This window comes from Oryx dammah, unplaced genomic scaffold (assembly GCF_014754425.2).
Source record: "Oryx dammah isolate SB20612 unplaced genomic scaffold, SCBI_Odam_1.1 HiC_scaffold_11, whole genome shotgun sequence".
Taxonomy (NCBI): Eukaryota; Metazoa; Chordata; class Mammalia; order Artiodactyla; family Bovidae; genus Oryx; species Oryx dammah.
In genome coordinates this window covers 25,301,188-25,317,083 of record NW_024070195.1, presented here as the reverse complement: position 1 = coordinate 25,317,083, position 15,896 = coordinate 25,301,188, and the positions used below count along the sequence as shown (strand labels likewise).

General features: G+C 41.7%; 1 protein-coding gene across 2 annotated transcripts; it reads left to right on the top strand.

Annotated features, from left to right (window-relative positions):
* The first annotated feature begins 1,879 nt into the window (after nucleotides 1-1,879).
* On the top strand, nucleotides 1,880-9,271 carry LOC120870610 (butyrophilin-like protein 1). 2 transcript variants are annotated; one of them, XM_040250385.1, is made up of 9 exons: nucleotides 1,880-2,822; nucleotides 3,482-3,832; nucleotides 4,397-4,678; nucleotides 4,818-5,018; nucleotides 5,573-5,593; nucleotides 5,684-5,710; nucleotides 5,893-5,919; nucleotides 7,741-7,767; nucleotides 8,484-9,271. In XM_040250385.1, the coding sequence occupies exons 1-9, from the start codon at nucleotides 2,747-2,749 to the stop codon at nucleotides 8,966-8,968; spliced, it is 1,497 nt and encodes a 498-aa protein (XP_040106319.1). In that variant the 5' UTR covers nucleotides 1,880-2,746; the 3' UTR covers nucleotides 8,969-9,271. The 2 variants fall into 2 exon arrangements, with proteins under 2 accessions (XP_040106319.1, XP_040106318.1); XM_040250384.1 differs by having other exon boundaries at nucleotides 1,881-2,822; nucleotides 4,818-5,081.
* The last annotated feature ends 6,625 nt before the right edge of the window (nucleotides 9,272-15,896 follow it).

The following is a 15,896-nucleotide window of genomic DNA, read 5'->3' as shown; positions in this document are numbered from 1 at the left end:
TGCATTCCGTTGTATGCATATTATATCTCAGTACATTTGATTTCTTAAAAAAGGCAAATGTACCTCACTATTAGAGGAACCAGAGATCAAATTGCCAACATCCACTGGATCATGGAAAAAGCAAGAGAGTTCCAGAAAAACATTTATTTCTGCTTTATTGACTATGACAAAGCCTTTGACTGTGTGGATCACAATAAACTATGGAAAATTCTGAAAGAGATGGGAATACCAGACCACCTGACCTGCCTCTTGAGAAACCTATATGCAGGTCAGGAAGCAACAGTTAGAACTGGACATGGAACAACAGGCTGGTTCCAAATAGGAAAAGGAGTACCTCAAGGCTGTGTACTGTTACCCTGTTTATTTAATTTCTATGCAGAGTACATCATGAGAAACACTGGGCTGGATGAAGCACAAGCTGGAATCAAGATTGCCGGGAGAAATATCAATAACTTGAGATATGCAGATGACACCACCCTTATGGCAGAAAGTGAAGAGGAACTAAAATCCTTTTGATGAAAGTGAAAGAGGAGAGTGAAAAAGTTGGCTTAAAGCTCAACATTCAGAAAATGAAGATTATGGCATCTGGCCCTATCACTTCATGGGAAATAGATGGGGAAACAGTGGAAATAGTGTAAGACTTTTATTTCTTTGGGCTCCAAAATCACTGCAGATGGTGATTGCAGCCATGAAATTAAAAGACGCTTACTCCTTGGAAGGAAAGTTATGACCAAACTAGATAGCATATTGAAAAGCAGAGATATTACTTTGCCAACAAAGGTCCGTCTAGTCAAGGCTATGGTTTTTCCAATAGTCGTGCGTAGATGTGAGAGTTGGACTGTGAAGAAAGCTGAGTGCCAAAGAATTGATGCTTTTGGTGCTGGAGAAGACTCTTGACAGTCCCTTGGACTGCAAGGAGATCCAACCAGTCCATTTTAAAGGAGATCAGTCCTGGGTGTTCTTTGGAAGGAATGATGCTAAAGCTGAAACTCCAGTACTTTGGCTACCTCATGAGAAGAGTTGACTCATTGGAAAAGACTCTGATGCTGGGAGGGATTGGGGGCAGGAGGAAAAGGGGATGACAGAGGATGAGATGGATGCATGGCATCACTCACTCAATGGATGTGAGTTTGAGTGAACTCCAGGAGTTGGTGATGGACAGGGATGCCTGGTGTGCTGTGATTCATGGGGTTGCAAAGAGTCGGACACGACTGAGCAACTGAACTGAACTGATATCCAGAGAATATTTATTTGGGATTTTGGTATTCATTTTTTCAGACTTACATATTAATATTTATTCAATTGCCTCTGTTGTCCCTGATTATCTGTAAATCTGTGTGACATGAAAAAAACATGAATGAAGCTTGGAAAGACTGTGAAATGGGAAGAAAACTTTGTGTGAGCATTTTGTATCTGGCATTCTATTACTGTGTTTTTACATCTATTCTGTGTTGGGGAACCCTAAGGTTTTTTGGAAACAGAGCCCTAATATTCTCAGAGCACATGGTCCTCCATTCCTGATGTCTTATTGCCCCCCATGCAGTCCTGCACATGGCTTCCAATGTCAGCTATGGTGTGGTAGGAGGAAGTGTGCTGCTATTGGGTTTATCCTCTGAATCATCTAAATTAGTGAATCAAGCATTTGGATGACCCACTGACTTGGATATTATACAGGAAGATGATTCTTTCTCCCCAGCTAATGCAATTTCTGTTCTTTGCAGGTGGGAGCAGGGAGCCATAACGAACACTTTTGATCAAGGCAACTTTAGTTTCTATCATTCTATGGCTCGGCCCAGTTCAAAGTCCTCTGGGATGAACTATTACTTCCACTTTCAAAGTTAGTAGCAGTGTTGGAGGCAGGCTGAGACTTTCTCTTCAAACCTATTCCAGAAGAGGCATTCAAATACCCATTCTTCTTGGCAGCCTTATTTGTCCTCCTTACTAAGAATATTCTTTTAATCGAGGAATGGGTTAGAAACCTGCCATTTTCATCACCTGCAGCCACACCCTTGGATGCTGACCCTGAGAACAACCAGGTGCAGATTGTGTCTGGAGCCAGATCGTGTAGCTGCACTAAGGAGACCAGGAGCTTGGTCCAGAACTCCCCTTGGCTCAACCTAGATGGTGAGAAAAACGCATGTGAGGATGTGCAGGTGTGTCTGTGGGACATGTGGGTCCTGAAAAAAGAAGGGCTTCAGCTCTGGGCTCATGTGGTGAGAAAACTCCCTTCCCTTTCAGGAATTAAGCTACAAGAGTATTTGTGGTCAAAAATTAATATATGAATGACTGAACGAGTGAATGGAGGGGAGAAAGAGTTTGACTGAGGAAAGTGGATGAATTTTGTGTCTGACTTCATTTCTCAATGTTGAACTCAAGGTTTTCAATTTCAAGAGAGCCCTGGTGAGGTGGTGAATCCATAGATAAGCAAGCAAGCCCACAGGACACGAGAGAACGGTTTACCGTTTCCTACACCTGCTGGGGAAACGGTTTTCAGAAAAACAAAAGAGGGAAGGAGAAAAAAAAAAAAAAACCCATGGGAGTGGTTGGGAGTTGGTGGTGTTTGTCTCAAGGTCTGTAAGGGAAAACAGCCAAAATCCTGTGTATAAAAGTAAATCTTTGCACATGGGATTTTTTTCTTCTTTTTTTTCTGAGAACTTTCACTCGGCTGGCTTCTCACCACCTTCTCAACATCCTCAGAGTGAATGTTTTGTGCTTCCAGCGTGCTCCATGTTCTGCTCTGAAGAAGATGGCAGGTTTTCCTGGCCTCTTTCCTGCTGGTGTTCTCCCTGCTCTGCTCTGGGTGTCCATGTGGGGCTCCCCAGGTCAGTGTTTTCCCTCATACGTTTCATTTGTTGGTTTGTTTTCAGTGGCTCTTCTTATACAGTAGGTCCACCAGTCCCAACTCTGCACCCTTTCAAAGGCAGTTATACCTGGGAAAATTATGGCCCTGACTGCTGCCAACAGAAGGCTTGACAAGTCAGGTGAAGGGTGGGAGCAGTCTCCTTCACATCAACATCCTTTGAGCAGACCTCATAAAAATCACAGCTATAATATTTATCTAAATCTTTACTGAGTATGAGTGATCTTAGTGATGTTTAAATTTGATGTAACTGTTTGTTAAAATATACTTTGTAAAGTTTACACTGCCAAGAAAACCCAAATTTGAAAACAAAGAATTTGGACTCAGGATCCCTGAGCTGGTTATAATCTTAGACAAACCATTTATTCTTTCTGGGACATAAATCCGTCTTTCATAAAGTAAAAGGCACCCCTCAAGTTGAAATTTTCAGACTCCAGGTTTGACGATAACCAGCTATGAGGTCTCAATAATGACATTTTCTGATACTGTCTCTTTAATTAGATATCCAAAAACACAAATAAGAAAAATACATTTGGGTCTCACATTAAGAAATGCAGGTGGGTCTACCATCTCATCTCCCCCGCTACTGCGTCCCCTAATCTGTCTCTGATTTTCATGCAGTGTCCGGGTTTTCTGTGATGGGACCAGCTCAGCCCATCAAGGTCTCACTAGGGACAGATGCCACTCTGCCCTGCCAGTTGTCCCCCGAGCAGAGCGCAGCCCACATGCAGATCCGGTGGTACCGAACCCAGCTCTCCCCAGCGGTGCTCACGTACCAGAATGGGCAGGAACAAGACGGGGAGCAAATGCTGGAATACCGTGGTAGGACAGAGTTGGTGGAGGACTCCATCGGCAGAGGGGCCGTGGCCCTGCTGATCCAGCACGTCCGTGCCTCTGACGATGGCCAGTATTGGTGTCATTTTAATGATGGTCACATCTCCCGGGAGGCTGTTGTGGAGCTGCACGTGATAGGTATGTTAACTTAGCATACCTATGTTGAGAACGTCTGGATCCCTAGACTGGTGTTTCTTAGGATCTTCCATATGTTGCCTTGCAGAATGTCAGCCTCCTAAACTGTACAATAAGGACAAAACTACATGCTTGGCTTTTAAACAGCAAAGGAGGCAATCTTTCTGTAGATATTTTGGTATCCAAAAAGATCTCAAAAGTTTATTAATTTGTATTAATTCAGATAGATACTGGTACCTGCAAATACTTTTTTACCCAGTCAGAAGAGAAAGAAAACTTGTGGAATTAAACTCATTTTTTCTTTGATTGTCCCTGTGCTTTTTTCTTCTTGGAATGACCCAGAAGCTCTCTCAGTCCTAGTACAGTGCAAAAGCATTAAGTTGATTTCAGAATCAACTTAATATTGATTTCAGAATCAGAGGTAAGCCTAATGCTGACTGTGAGCAGTTTTGAACTCTGAGCTTCAGTTTACTTATCAGCCTAGTGATGGGAAATTAGACCTTTAGCCTCAGGGACTCCTGAGCCCCAAGGGACCACAGGCCTCAGGGACATGTCTTTTTTCCTCAGGCTTGGGCTCTGCCCCTCACGTTCGCATGATGGGGCCTGAGGATCATGGGATCCAAGTTCTGTGCTCCTCCGGTGGCTGGTTCCCCAAACCCAGGGTGCAGTGGAGAGACACAGCGGGAGAGAAGCTACTCCCCCTCTCTGAATCTCAGACTCAAGATGGAGATGGGCTCTTCCATGTGGAGGCATCTCTTGTGGTCACAGACAGCTCTCTGGGCAATGTGACCTGCTCCATCCAGAACCCCGTCTCTGGCCAGGAGAAAGCGTCAGCCATCTTCCTTCCAGGTCAGTCAGGCACAAACCCCGAGGCAGAGCTGGGTGTCTTCCAGGCAGGGAGGAGTAAAGGAGGGCTGAAGGGAGCCTTGGAGAGAGGGCGGGGCTTCCTCCAGGTCGGTCTCTCACTGTGTCTCCACATGCCTGTCAGAGCCCTTCTTCCCCAGAATGTCTCCATGGAAAACAGCCCTGGCTGGGACCCTCCCTGTGCTGGTGCTTCTCCTCATCGGGATCAGCTACATTGGCTGGAGAGAACATAGAGCCAAAACCAGAGAAGCAGAGAAAAAGAAGGAAGCATCTCATGAAAGAGACAAGGTGGCGAAAGAAAAGGAAGAGGCACATTCAATCAAAAGTAAATCGAGCAGCAAGTCAAATCAGAGGCTCCTGGAAAAGTTGCAGATGCTGTGTGTGCAGGGTAGATGGGGAAATAAAAAATTGCTGAAGAATCCTCAGGAAAACACAGGGTGCCAAGAATTCCACAGAACTGGGAGTCCTATGCAAAGGAGAAAACCACCTGAGAAAACCACTGTGGGCAGTGGTCATAAGCCTCCAATCCACACCATGCCCTTTCAAGCCTCTGTACCCCAACCTATTTCTCTTTGCAGAAATGCCTTCCTTTATCTTCTCTTCCTTTTTTATCCTTCAAAAATAAGCTCCAGAAACACCTAAGAAATCAAACTCCCAGGAAGCATGGACTTCCCTTCCTGTGTGACCCCAGGATTCTTCCCACATAACTTTTCTTAGAGCTTGCCCTTTTACATTTGACAAAGATATTCATTAATCTTTCTCACCTGCTTAACTATGGGATCCTTAAGAGAAGGTCAAATTGAGTTCGTATAGCTACTCACTGGGCTCAGGAGCAACTAAAACTCAATTTGATGGATTTTCTATCTCTTTCTCTTTCAGGGAAGCTTGAGCAAGATCTCGGTGAGTCTTACTTCTTCTCATGCCCTGTGTAGAATTTGTACCCCTTTTCACACCTGTTCTGGGTCTCTCACTGAATGTTGTTTCTTTCAGAACAACGAAAGGCATTATACAACAAAGGTAAGCAACTCAGTCATGTCAACTGATGTCCTGATGTCCAACAAGTTCTCAGTTCCCTATTCTCAGAGAAAAGACTAAAGGATTCATGATGATTAGTGGAAGAGAAATTATGGAAAGGAAGACAAATTTGAGGTTGCAGATCAATGTCTCATCTTGTCTTTCCTGTATTTGTTCTGTTTTAGACTGGAAGAAGGCCCTGATATATCCTGGTATGTAAACCTCTGGCCCTTGTCTTGCCAAATGCCTCTGGTATTCTGAGCATAATAAGCAGAGTCATAAATATAAATACATGTACACACACTTGAAAGTTGTGAAATTTTTATTTGGTATCACTCTGTAGTATTTTGTATTTGGAGACTCAAATAACCAATTGTCTTCCAGAGCTGATAATGAAGGAGAAATAACTGCTGACTAGTCAATTCCACTACATAACTGGGGTAGGATACAACATGAATGTGAATTGTTAGCTCTTCCCCTATGGAGAAGAGAATGATGGAACTCAGGGTGACTTTGAGGAGATTTGGGAAGAATAAAGAACATATTATGTCAGCATTTTTGCTCTGCAAAAAAGTTTAAAATATCAGAAAATATATTTTATATTCAGAAAAGTATATTAACTATGATTTTACTTATTTTACCTATTTGAAATAAAGAAAGTAAAATTCAATATAGAGGGAGAAGGTTTATGTATGAAAAAGTTGAAAAACAGTTTTTCAAAATATTTTAATATCTTCTGCATAAATATGTTTATCTGGAGGTAGGGGGAATTGGCTATTTTTATACCTTCTGAAATCTGTGTCTATGTATTCTGTAGGTTTATAACTCATTTGTTTCTGTTTGTGTGTATGTGGAATATGGTGTTGGATCTCAAAAACACTCTAGGGCATTCCTTAAATATATATCTATGCAATTTTTATATGCCAGGTATGCTAGATGTTGGTGGCACAAGTTATTATCTCTGACCTTGTGGAACTTAAAGTCCACTGGAGGAAGGAAATTAGGAACCAGGCAACTACACACAGCCTGATGAGTGCTCTGATAAGAGAAGGTCAGAGGAACTCCTCCCAAGGATTAAAGCTGATTAAGCAGTTTTGTTAAGAGTTTTCCTTTATGAGATACTGAAAAATGTTCCTGTGTTTCTAAAGGAGTGAACAAAGTACTAAGGACAATTTTGACACTTTTACTTCCAAACCTGTCAGTTACAACTGGGAAGTTGGGCTGTTTTATATTTCTTGACCTCAGTGTCTTTATCTCTTTAGATAAAGAGACTGGAATACATGATCTCTGATGTCCTCCTTGACTCATATATTTATAGATTCCATGCATCCGAGTGCTACACTTCTGACAGGAGGCCAGTTTAGTGAGAGACCACAGAGCTGCTCCAGCCAAGAATTATGGATGGGTCCTTATCTGCCTATTGTCTCAAGACTCAATGAGAAGACCCAATCTTCAAATAAAATCATAAGAGAAGTGGCCACAGGCAGAAGCAGATGCAATTTTTTTTCCCACTAGGAATCTGTCTCTGGAGAAAAATATAAGCTATCTGATTACAATCTGGGTCAAAGTAATAAGGGCTCATTTAAATGCTTTGGTCATAGACTTAAACTCTAAGGAGATCATAGGCCAGAAAAACTGTAAATAGATAGAGGGGTTTAGAGGAGGAATAGAATAGAATTAAATTAAAAATACATTTTATAGCTCTCATCATCAATGAGGAGGCCCACAGAGGTCTGGAGAGCACAGTAGAGGGGCATGTAGAGTGTCAGACCCTACTTCTGGGGTCTCCAAACCTGGCTTAGGTTGGAGAACAGCCCCAGCTTCAGGCTGAATTATGTGATAGCTTCTAATCTGAGAGCACAGAATGCATACTACTTGTCCTGTAGTTTTTGGACACTACCAGAGTTTGAGGAGTTTAGAGGAGGAAGGGAAAGTCACCATGAGAAGGTGATGAGTCAGGAAAGTCATCTTATCTCCTTTTCATCCCCTGGGTATACTTTCGTCTAGTTTCAATTCATGTTGCTCTTTTTCAGACTGGAGGAAGGAACAGTTTGAACGTGGTAAGTGGTTCTTTATTTATCTTTTTGACCCCCTTCTAACCTGCCCTCTGAGATCTCCTCTGAGACCCTGCTTATGCTTCCTAACATCCTTTCCTAGTTGAAAAGACAGGCACTACTGTTCTGGTAAAGGGAAGGAGGACGTGAAAAGCATTCAGTGTAAGCCTGAACTGACAACTGTTGCTAGGATTAGCTACTCTGGTCGTGCTTCCCCTTTCAAATACTGACAAAGCTTCCCTGTCTGTGGGGTCCACTTGGTTCTGAAACAGAAATTAACATAGCCCCTCAGCTGAGGAGACCCCACACTAAGTAAAAAGGGCTCAAAATAACAATTCAGCTGTTCTTTGTAGAGAGGTCAGCTTACATGGAGCCTGTGACTAACTGAGGAAAATAAGACTAATTTGCAAAGAACATGGCAGAAACATCGTTCTTCAGTAAACATTTCAAGATCCATGCACACACTGGCGCTCTGTCGAAACACTGACCATGGCAAAGATAAGACAAGTAGCATAGAATGGGTAGCAAGAACAAGTACCAAGAGAACACATCAAACCCCCTCCCACCCAGCTCCACCTCCCCCAACGCACACACCTTCAGAGGAGAGGTGTTCTTTTCACCACTCCTTACACATTCTCTCTGTTTTGTTAAAGTTTCCCTTGTACAACAGTTTTCTGAAATATGCAATCTTGGCTTTATCCTTTCCTTTTTATTTCTTCCAGTTCTTGTGATTGAAAATCATGAAAATGGTCATCAGAACAATTCTGACTTCAGAAGGGAACCTCAGGCAATATTATGTAAAAAGCAAGGAGGTGGCAATATTCTCAAACTTGATCAAGGATTCACTAAGGGGAGACATTACTGGGAGGTGGACATTGAGGACACTGATGAATGGACTCTAGGCATTTGTGAGGAGCCCACAGAAAGGAGTGATCTAGAGAAGATGAAATTCAATGTCTTAGAGAAGAGGGGATGTGAATACAGGGCTCTCACTTGTTCTCGCCAAGACATTTTCCAAAAAGAGTCTCTCCCAATTGAAAAGTGTCCACTAAAGATTGTGATTTTCTTGGATTATGAGGATAGTGACATTTCTTTCTATGACATGACTAATGAAACCCACATCTTCTCCTTCACCCATGCCAACTTCTCTGGGTCAGTCTATCCTTACTTCAAACTGAAATCCATGGAGTTCTCCCCATCTGCATGATATTGAGTGACTTAGAATAAGAACCTATAAATTGTGAAGATAGTAGCCCATTTTTTGTAAACCCAAGGATTCCAGTCTTGATGGGTGTCCTCAGGACCACCAATTATGAGGCCTCTTGGTTTAAGTCTCCATGAATCTGCATGACCAAAGTTTCCAGCCACATCAAGCAGTGTTTCTCAAACAATTTGCAGAGAAGAATCTTTTCCCCATCTTATGGTTGTTGTAAATGTTTTTTTGCATTATATATTATATATCACAGGCATACTTTTCTGAATAAACTAGAAATGATCAAGTGAATGCAAAGACATATGAGTGGTAATTTTATTATTAAATATCATATACCTAATATTTTCTATCAATTCACTCTAAATGTTGTAATACTTTATTTCTCTATTTGTTTCATGAAGAATTAGTAAGAAACAGTTTACAAATATGCACTGATCTATGGATCACACTTTTGGGGCTTCCCAGTTGGCACTAATGGTAAAGAACCTGTAATGCAGGAGACTCAGGAGATGTGGATTTGACCCCTAAGTCAGGAAGATCCCTGGAGGAGGGCATGGCAACCCTCTCCAGTATTCTTACCCGGAGAATCCCATGGACAGAGGAGTCTGGCAGGCTACCATCCATGGGGTCCAAAAGAGCTGGACATGACTGAAGTGACTTAGCATACATGCCCACATGGATCAGACTTTAGTAGCACTGATCAAACAAAAATTAGATGCACAACAGCACTGAACAAAAATGACTGAAGAGTTTTATTTTCAAATGTTGAAGGAGAAAAGTTAAACTATAATTTGATGAGCAACTAAACTATATCTTAAATGCAAGGATAATTTGATAAAGAAAAAATAAATATCAATCACAATCCAGTTCTAACAAATGTGATGATGTCAAGATGACGGAGGTCTGGGGAAACCAGAGTCAAATGAGAGCACATCGAGGTATAAATAGTGAAGGGAAAGTAAACATCTACAGGCAAAAGAATGAAGCTGTCCTCTATCTCACATCGTATGTGGAACATTAACTCAAAATGGATTAAAGATCTAATTGTAAGCGTAGGTGTAAATCTTGGTTTAGGTACTTGGTTTAGATTTCTTAGTTATGACACCCAAAGTGCAACCAAACAAAGAAAAACATAAATTTGACTTTGTTAAAAGTTTTGTGCACCAAAAGACACGATCAAAAAAGTGAAGAGGCAACTCATAGAAGGAGAGAAAATATTTACAAATTATTCATCAGAGTTTACTATGAAGACTATATAATTTACAATACTAAATAATAAAAAGAAAAGCAATTCAAGTTTTTAAATGAACAAATGATTTGAACAGATATTTCTCTGAAGAAGATGTGCAAATGGTCAATAAACACCTGGAAAAGTGTGCAACACAATTAGTTATTTGGGAAACGTAAACCGCAACGTGGGCTTCTCTGGTGGCTCAGCCAGTAAAGAATTTGCCTGCAATGCAGGAGACCTGGGCTGGATCCCTGGGTTGGGAAGGTCCCCTGGAGAAGGAAGAACTACCCACTCCAGCATTCTGGCCTGGAGAACTGCATGGACTGTAGAATCCATGGGGTTGCAAAGAGTCAGACACATCATCTCCTCTAAGACAGATGTTCTATGTCCTCCCTACATTCCCCCCTCACCAAGTGGAAAATAACAAGTGTTGGAAAGAATGTGGAGAAATGTAAAATAATACAGTCACTGTGGAAAATAGTTTAGAAGTTTCTCAATAAGTTAATGTAGAATTACCATTGTTGTTGTTCAGTCGCCCGGTGTTTTTTGGACTCTTTGCCACTCCATGGACTACAGCACACCAGCCCTCCCTATCCTTCACTGTCTCCTGGATTTTGCCCAAGTTCATGTTCATTGCATCAGTGATGCTCTCCAGCCATCTCATCCTCTGATGCCCTCTTCTCCTTCTGCCCTTGATTTTTCCTACCACCAGGGACTTTTCCAGTGAGTCATCTTTTCCCATCAGATGACCAAAATACTAGCGCTTCAGCTTTAGCATCAGTCCTTCCAGTGAATATTCAGGGTTGATCTCCCTTAAGATGGACTGATTTGATCTCCTTGCTGTCCAAGGGACTTTCAGGAGTCTTCTCCAGCACCACAGTTCAAAGACATCAGTTCTTTGGCATTCTGCCTTCTTTACGGCCCAGCTCTCATAATCGTACATGACCACTGGGAAGACCGTAGCCTTGACCATACACACCTTGGTCAGCAGAGTAGTGTCTCTGCTTTTCAATACATTGTCTAGGTTCATCATCGCTTTCCTGCCAAGAAGCAATTGTCTTCTGATTTCATGACTGCAGTTGCCATTCACAGTGATTTTGGAGCCCAAGAAGAGGAAATCTGTTACCACTTCTGCTTTTCCCCCTACCTTTTGCCATGCAGTAATGGGGCTAGATGCCATGATCTTAGTTTTTTTTTTTAATATTTAATTCTTAAGCCAGCTCTTTCACTCTCCTTCTTCACCCTCATCAAGAGGCTCTTTAGTTCCTCTTCACTTTCTGCCATTAGAGTGATATCATCTGCATATCTGAGGTTGTTGATGTTTCTCACATCTATCTTGATTCCAGCTTGTAACTCATCCAACCTAGCATTTCTCCTGATGTCCTCAGCATATTGGTTTAACAAGCAAGGTAACAGCTGAAGGCCCTGTTGTACTCCTTTCTCGATCTTGAACCAATCAGTTGTTCCATACAGGGTTCTAACTATTGCTTCTTGACCTGCATACAGGTTTCTCAAGAGACAAGTAAGATGGTCTAGTATTCCTATCTCTTTAAGAGCTTTCCACAGTTTGTAATGATCCACGCAGTTAAAGGTTTAGCATAGCTGATGAAACAGAGATAGATGTTTTTCTGAAATTCCCTTTCTTTCTCTGGAATACAGTGAATGTTGGCAATTTGATCTGTAGTTCCTCTTCCATTTCTGAACCCACCTTGGACATCTGGAAGTTCTTGGTTCCCATAATGCTAAAGCCTAGCATGCAAGATTTTAAGCATGACCTTACTAGTATGGGAGATGAGTGCAATTGTCCGGTGGTTAGCACATTCTTTGATACTACCCTTCTTGGGAATTGGGATAAGGATTGATCTTTTCCAGTCCCATGACCACTCCTGATCTTCCAGATTTGCTGATGTAATGAATGCAAAACCTTGATGGCATCCTCCTTTAGGGATGTGAATAGTTCCGCTGGACTTTCATCGCATCGACTAGCTTTATTAGCAGCAGTGCTGCTTAAAACCTACTGGACTTCACACTTTAGAACGTCTGGCTCTGGTTGACTAACTACATCATCATAGTAATCCAGTTCATTAAGATCTTTTTTTATACAGTTCTTCCTTGTAATCTTTCCATCTCTTCTTGATCTCTTCAGCATCTAGTAGGACTTTACCATTTTTGTCCTTTATTGTGCCCTTCTTTGGGCAGAATGCTCCCTTGATGTTTCCAATTTTCATGAAGAGATCTCCAGTCTTTCCCTTTTTGTTGTTTTCTTCTTATTAAGGACTGTTCATTGAAGAAGGACTCATTATCTCTCCTAGCTATTCTCTGAAACTCTACGTTTAATTGGATGTACCTTTCCCTCTCTCCTTTGCTTTTCACTTCTTTTCATTCTTCTGCTTTTTGTAAAGCTTCCTCAGATAATCACTTTGGCTTCTTGCTTTTCTTTTCTTGGGAGGATGATTTTGTTCACTGCCTCCTGTACAGTGTGACCTACCTCTGGCCATAGTTCTGGCACACTGTTAACTAGATCTAGTTCCCTGAATCTGTTCATTACCTCTACTGCAAATTCAAATGGGAGTTAAGTCATACCTGGCTGGCCTAGTGTTTTTCCCAGTTTTCTTTAGTTTAACCCTGAATTTTGCTATGAGAAGCTGATGATCTGAGCCACAGTCAGCTCCCGGTCTTGTTTTTGCTGACTGTATACAACTTTTCCATTCTTTGGCTACAAAGAATGTAATCAATTTGATTTTGGTATTGACCATTTCACGCAAAGATGGGCTTGATAAAGGACAGAAATGGTATGGACCTAACAGAAGCAGAAGATATTAAGAAGACGTGGCAAGAATACACAGAAGAACTGTACAAAAAAGATCTTCATGAGCCAGATAATCATGATGGTGTGGTCACTCACCTAGAGCCAGACATCCTGGAATGTGAAGTCAAGTGGGCCTTAGAAAGCATCACTATGAACAAGGCTAGTGGAGGTGATGGAATTCCAGTTGAGCTATTTCAAATCCTGAAAGATGATGCTGTGAAAGTGCTGCACTCAATATGCCAGCAAATTTGGAAAACTCAGCAGTGGCCACAGGACTGGAAAAGGTCAGTTTTCATTCCAATCTCAAGGAAAGACAATGCCAAAGAATGCTCAAACTACCACACAATTGCACTCATCTCACATGCTAGTTTTTTTTTTTTTTTGGAGAGGGAAATGGCAACCCATTCCAGTGTTCTTGCCTGGAGAATCCCAGGGACAGGGGAGCCTGGTGGGCTGCCATCTATGGGGTCACACAGAGTCAGACACCACTGAATTGACTTAACTGTAGCAGCACATGCTAGTAAAGGAATGCTCAAAATTCTCCAAGCCAAGGTTCAGCAATACATGAACTGTGAACTTCCAGAGGTTCAAGCTGGTTTTAGAAAAGGCAGAGGAACCAGAAATCAAATTGCCAACATCTTCCAGATCATTGAAAAAGCAAGGGAGTTCCAGAAAAACATCTATTTCTGCTTTATTGACTACACTGAAGCCTTTGACTGTGTGGATCACAATAAACTGGGGAAAATTCTTCAAGAGACAGGAATACCAGACCACCTGACCTGCCTCTTGAGAAACCTGTATGCAGGTCAGGAAGCAACAGTTAGAACTGGACATGGAACAACAGACTGGTTCCAAATAGGAAAAGGAATACATCAAGGCTGCATATTGTCACCCTGCTTATTTAACTTACATGCAGAGTACATCATGAGCAATGCTGGGCTGGAAGAAGCACATGCTGGAATCAAGATTGCCAGGAGAAATATCAATAAACTAAGATATGCAGATGACACCACCCTTATGGCAAAAAGTGAAGAGGAACTAAAAAGCCTCTTGATGAAAGTGAAAGAGGAGAGTGAAAAAGTTGGCTTAAAGCTCAATATGCCAAGAAAACGAAGATCATGGCATCTGGTCCCATCACTTCATGGGAAATAGATGGGGAAACAGTGGAAACAGTGTCAGACTTTATTTTTTGGGGGGCTCCCAAATCAGTGCAGATGGTGATTGCAGCCATGAAATTAAAAGACGCTTACTCCTTGGAAGAAAAGTTATGACCAAACTACACAGCATGTTAAAAAGTAGAGACATAACTTTGCCAACAAAGGTCCTTCTAGTCAAGGCTATGGTTTTTCCAGCAGTCATGTATGGATGTGAGAGTTGGACTGTGAGGACAGTTGAGTGCCGAAGAATTGATGCTTTTGAACTGTGGTGTTGGAGAAGACTCTTGAGAGTCCCTTGGACTGCAAGGAGATCTAACCAGTCCATCGTAAAGGAGATCAGTCCTGGGTGTTCATTGGAAGGCCTGATGCTGAAGCTGAAACTCCAATACTTTGACTACCTCATGCGAAGAGTTGACTCATTGGAAAAGACCCTGATGCTGGGAGGGATTGGGGGCAGGAGGAGAAGGGGACTACAGAGGATGAGATGGCTGGATGGCATCACCGACTTGATGGACGTGAGTTTGAGTGAACTCCAGGAGTTGATGATGGACAGGGAGGCCTGGCGTGCTGCAATTCATGGGGTCACAAAGAGCTGGACACGACTGAGCGACTGAACTGACTGACTGATTGACCATTTGGTAATGTCCATGAGTAAAGTTGTCTCTTGTGTTGTTGAAAAGGGTATTTGCTATGACTAGTGCATTCTCTTGGCAGAATTCAATTAGTCTTTGCCTTGCTTCATTTTGTTCTCCAACACCAAATTTGTCTGTTACTCTTAGCATATCTGACTTCCTACTTTTGCATTCTAATCCCTGATGATGAATAGAATATCTTTTCTAGGTGTTAGTTCGAGGAGGTCTTCTAGGTCTTCACGGAACTGATTAGCTTCTTTGGTATCAGTGGTAGGGGCATAGACTTGGATGACTGTGATGTTGAATTGCTTGCCTTGGAAACAAACCGAGATCATTCTGTTGTTTTTGAGGTTGCACCCAAGTACTGCATTTTGGACTCTTTTGTTGATTATGAGGGCTACTCCATTTCTTCTATGGGATTCTTGCCACAGTAGTAGATATAATGGTCATCTGAATTAAATTTACCCGTTCTCATCCATTTTACTTTGCTGATTCCTAGGATGTTGATGTTTATTCTTACTATCGCCTACTTGAACATGTCTAATTTTTTTTTTGATTCATGGACCTAACATTCCAGGTCCTTATGACTATATAATTCCACCCCAAGAGAAATTCAAGTATATATTCACACACACACACAAATATGTACATAAGTGTTTGCAGCAGCATTTTTCATAATGGCCAAAAAAGTGAACCCAACCCAAATGTCTATCAATGGATGAATGGATAAACAAAATGTGGTACAGCCACACAATGGCACATTTTTTCACCATAAAAGGAATATGGACCCATGTAAGGATTAGAAAGATATAAAGAAGACTCCATAGCAGACTCTAGGTTTATACTAGTAGGCAGAGTTCAGAAGTTCACTGAATTTGAGAAGAATAAAGGCTAATAATAAATTTGGACTGCAGAAGGGAAAATGGACAGTGACATGGAATCATTGCCCTCTCTGTAACAACCCTGGCTTAAGTTTAATTGGTTTTCATAAAGTGTTAAGTGAACATAAAATATCTTCCTTTTCTAGCACTAGGCAGTCTCACTGGGCTTTATCTGCACAAAGGAAATAAAAAAGCCACTTAATAATTGAACT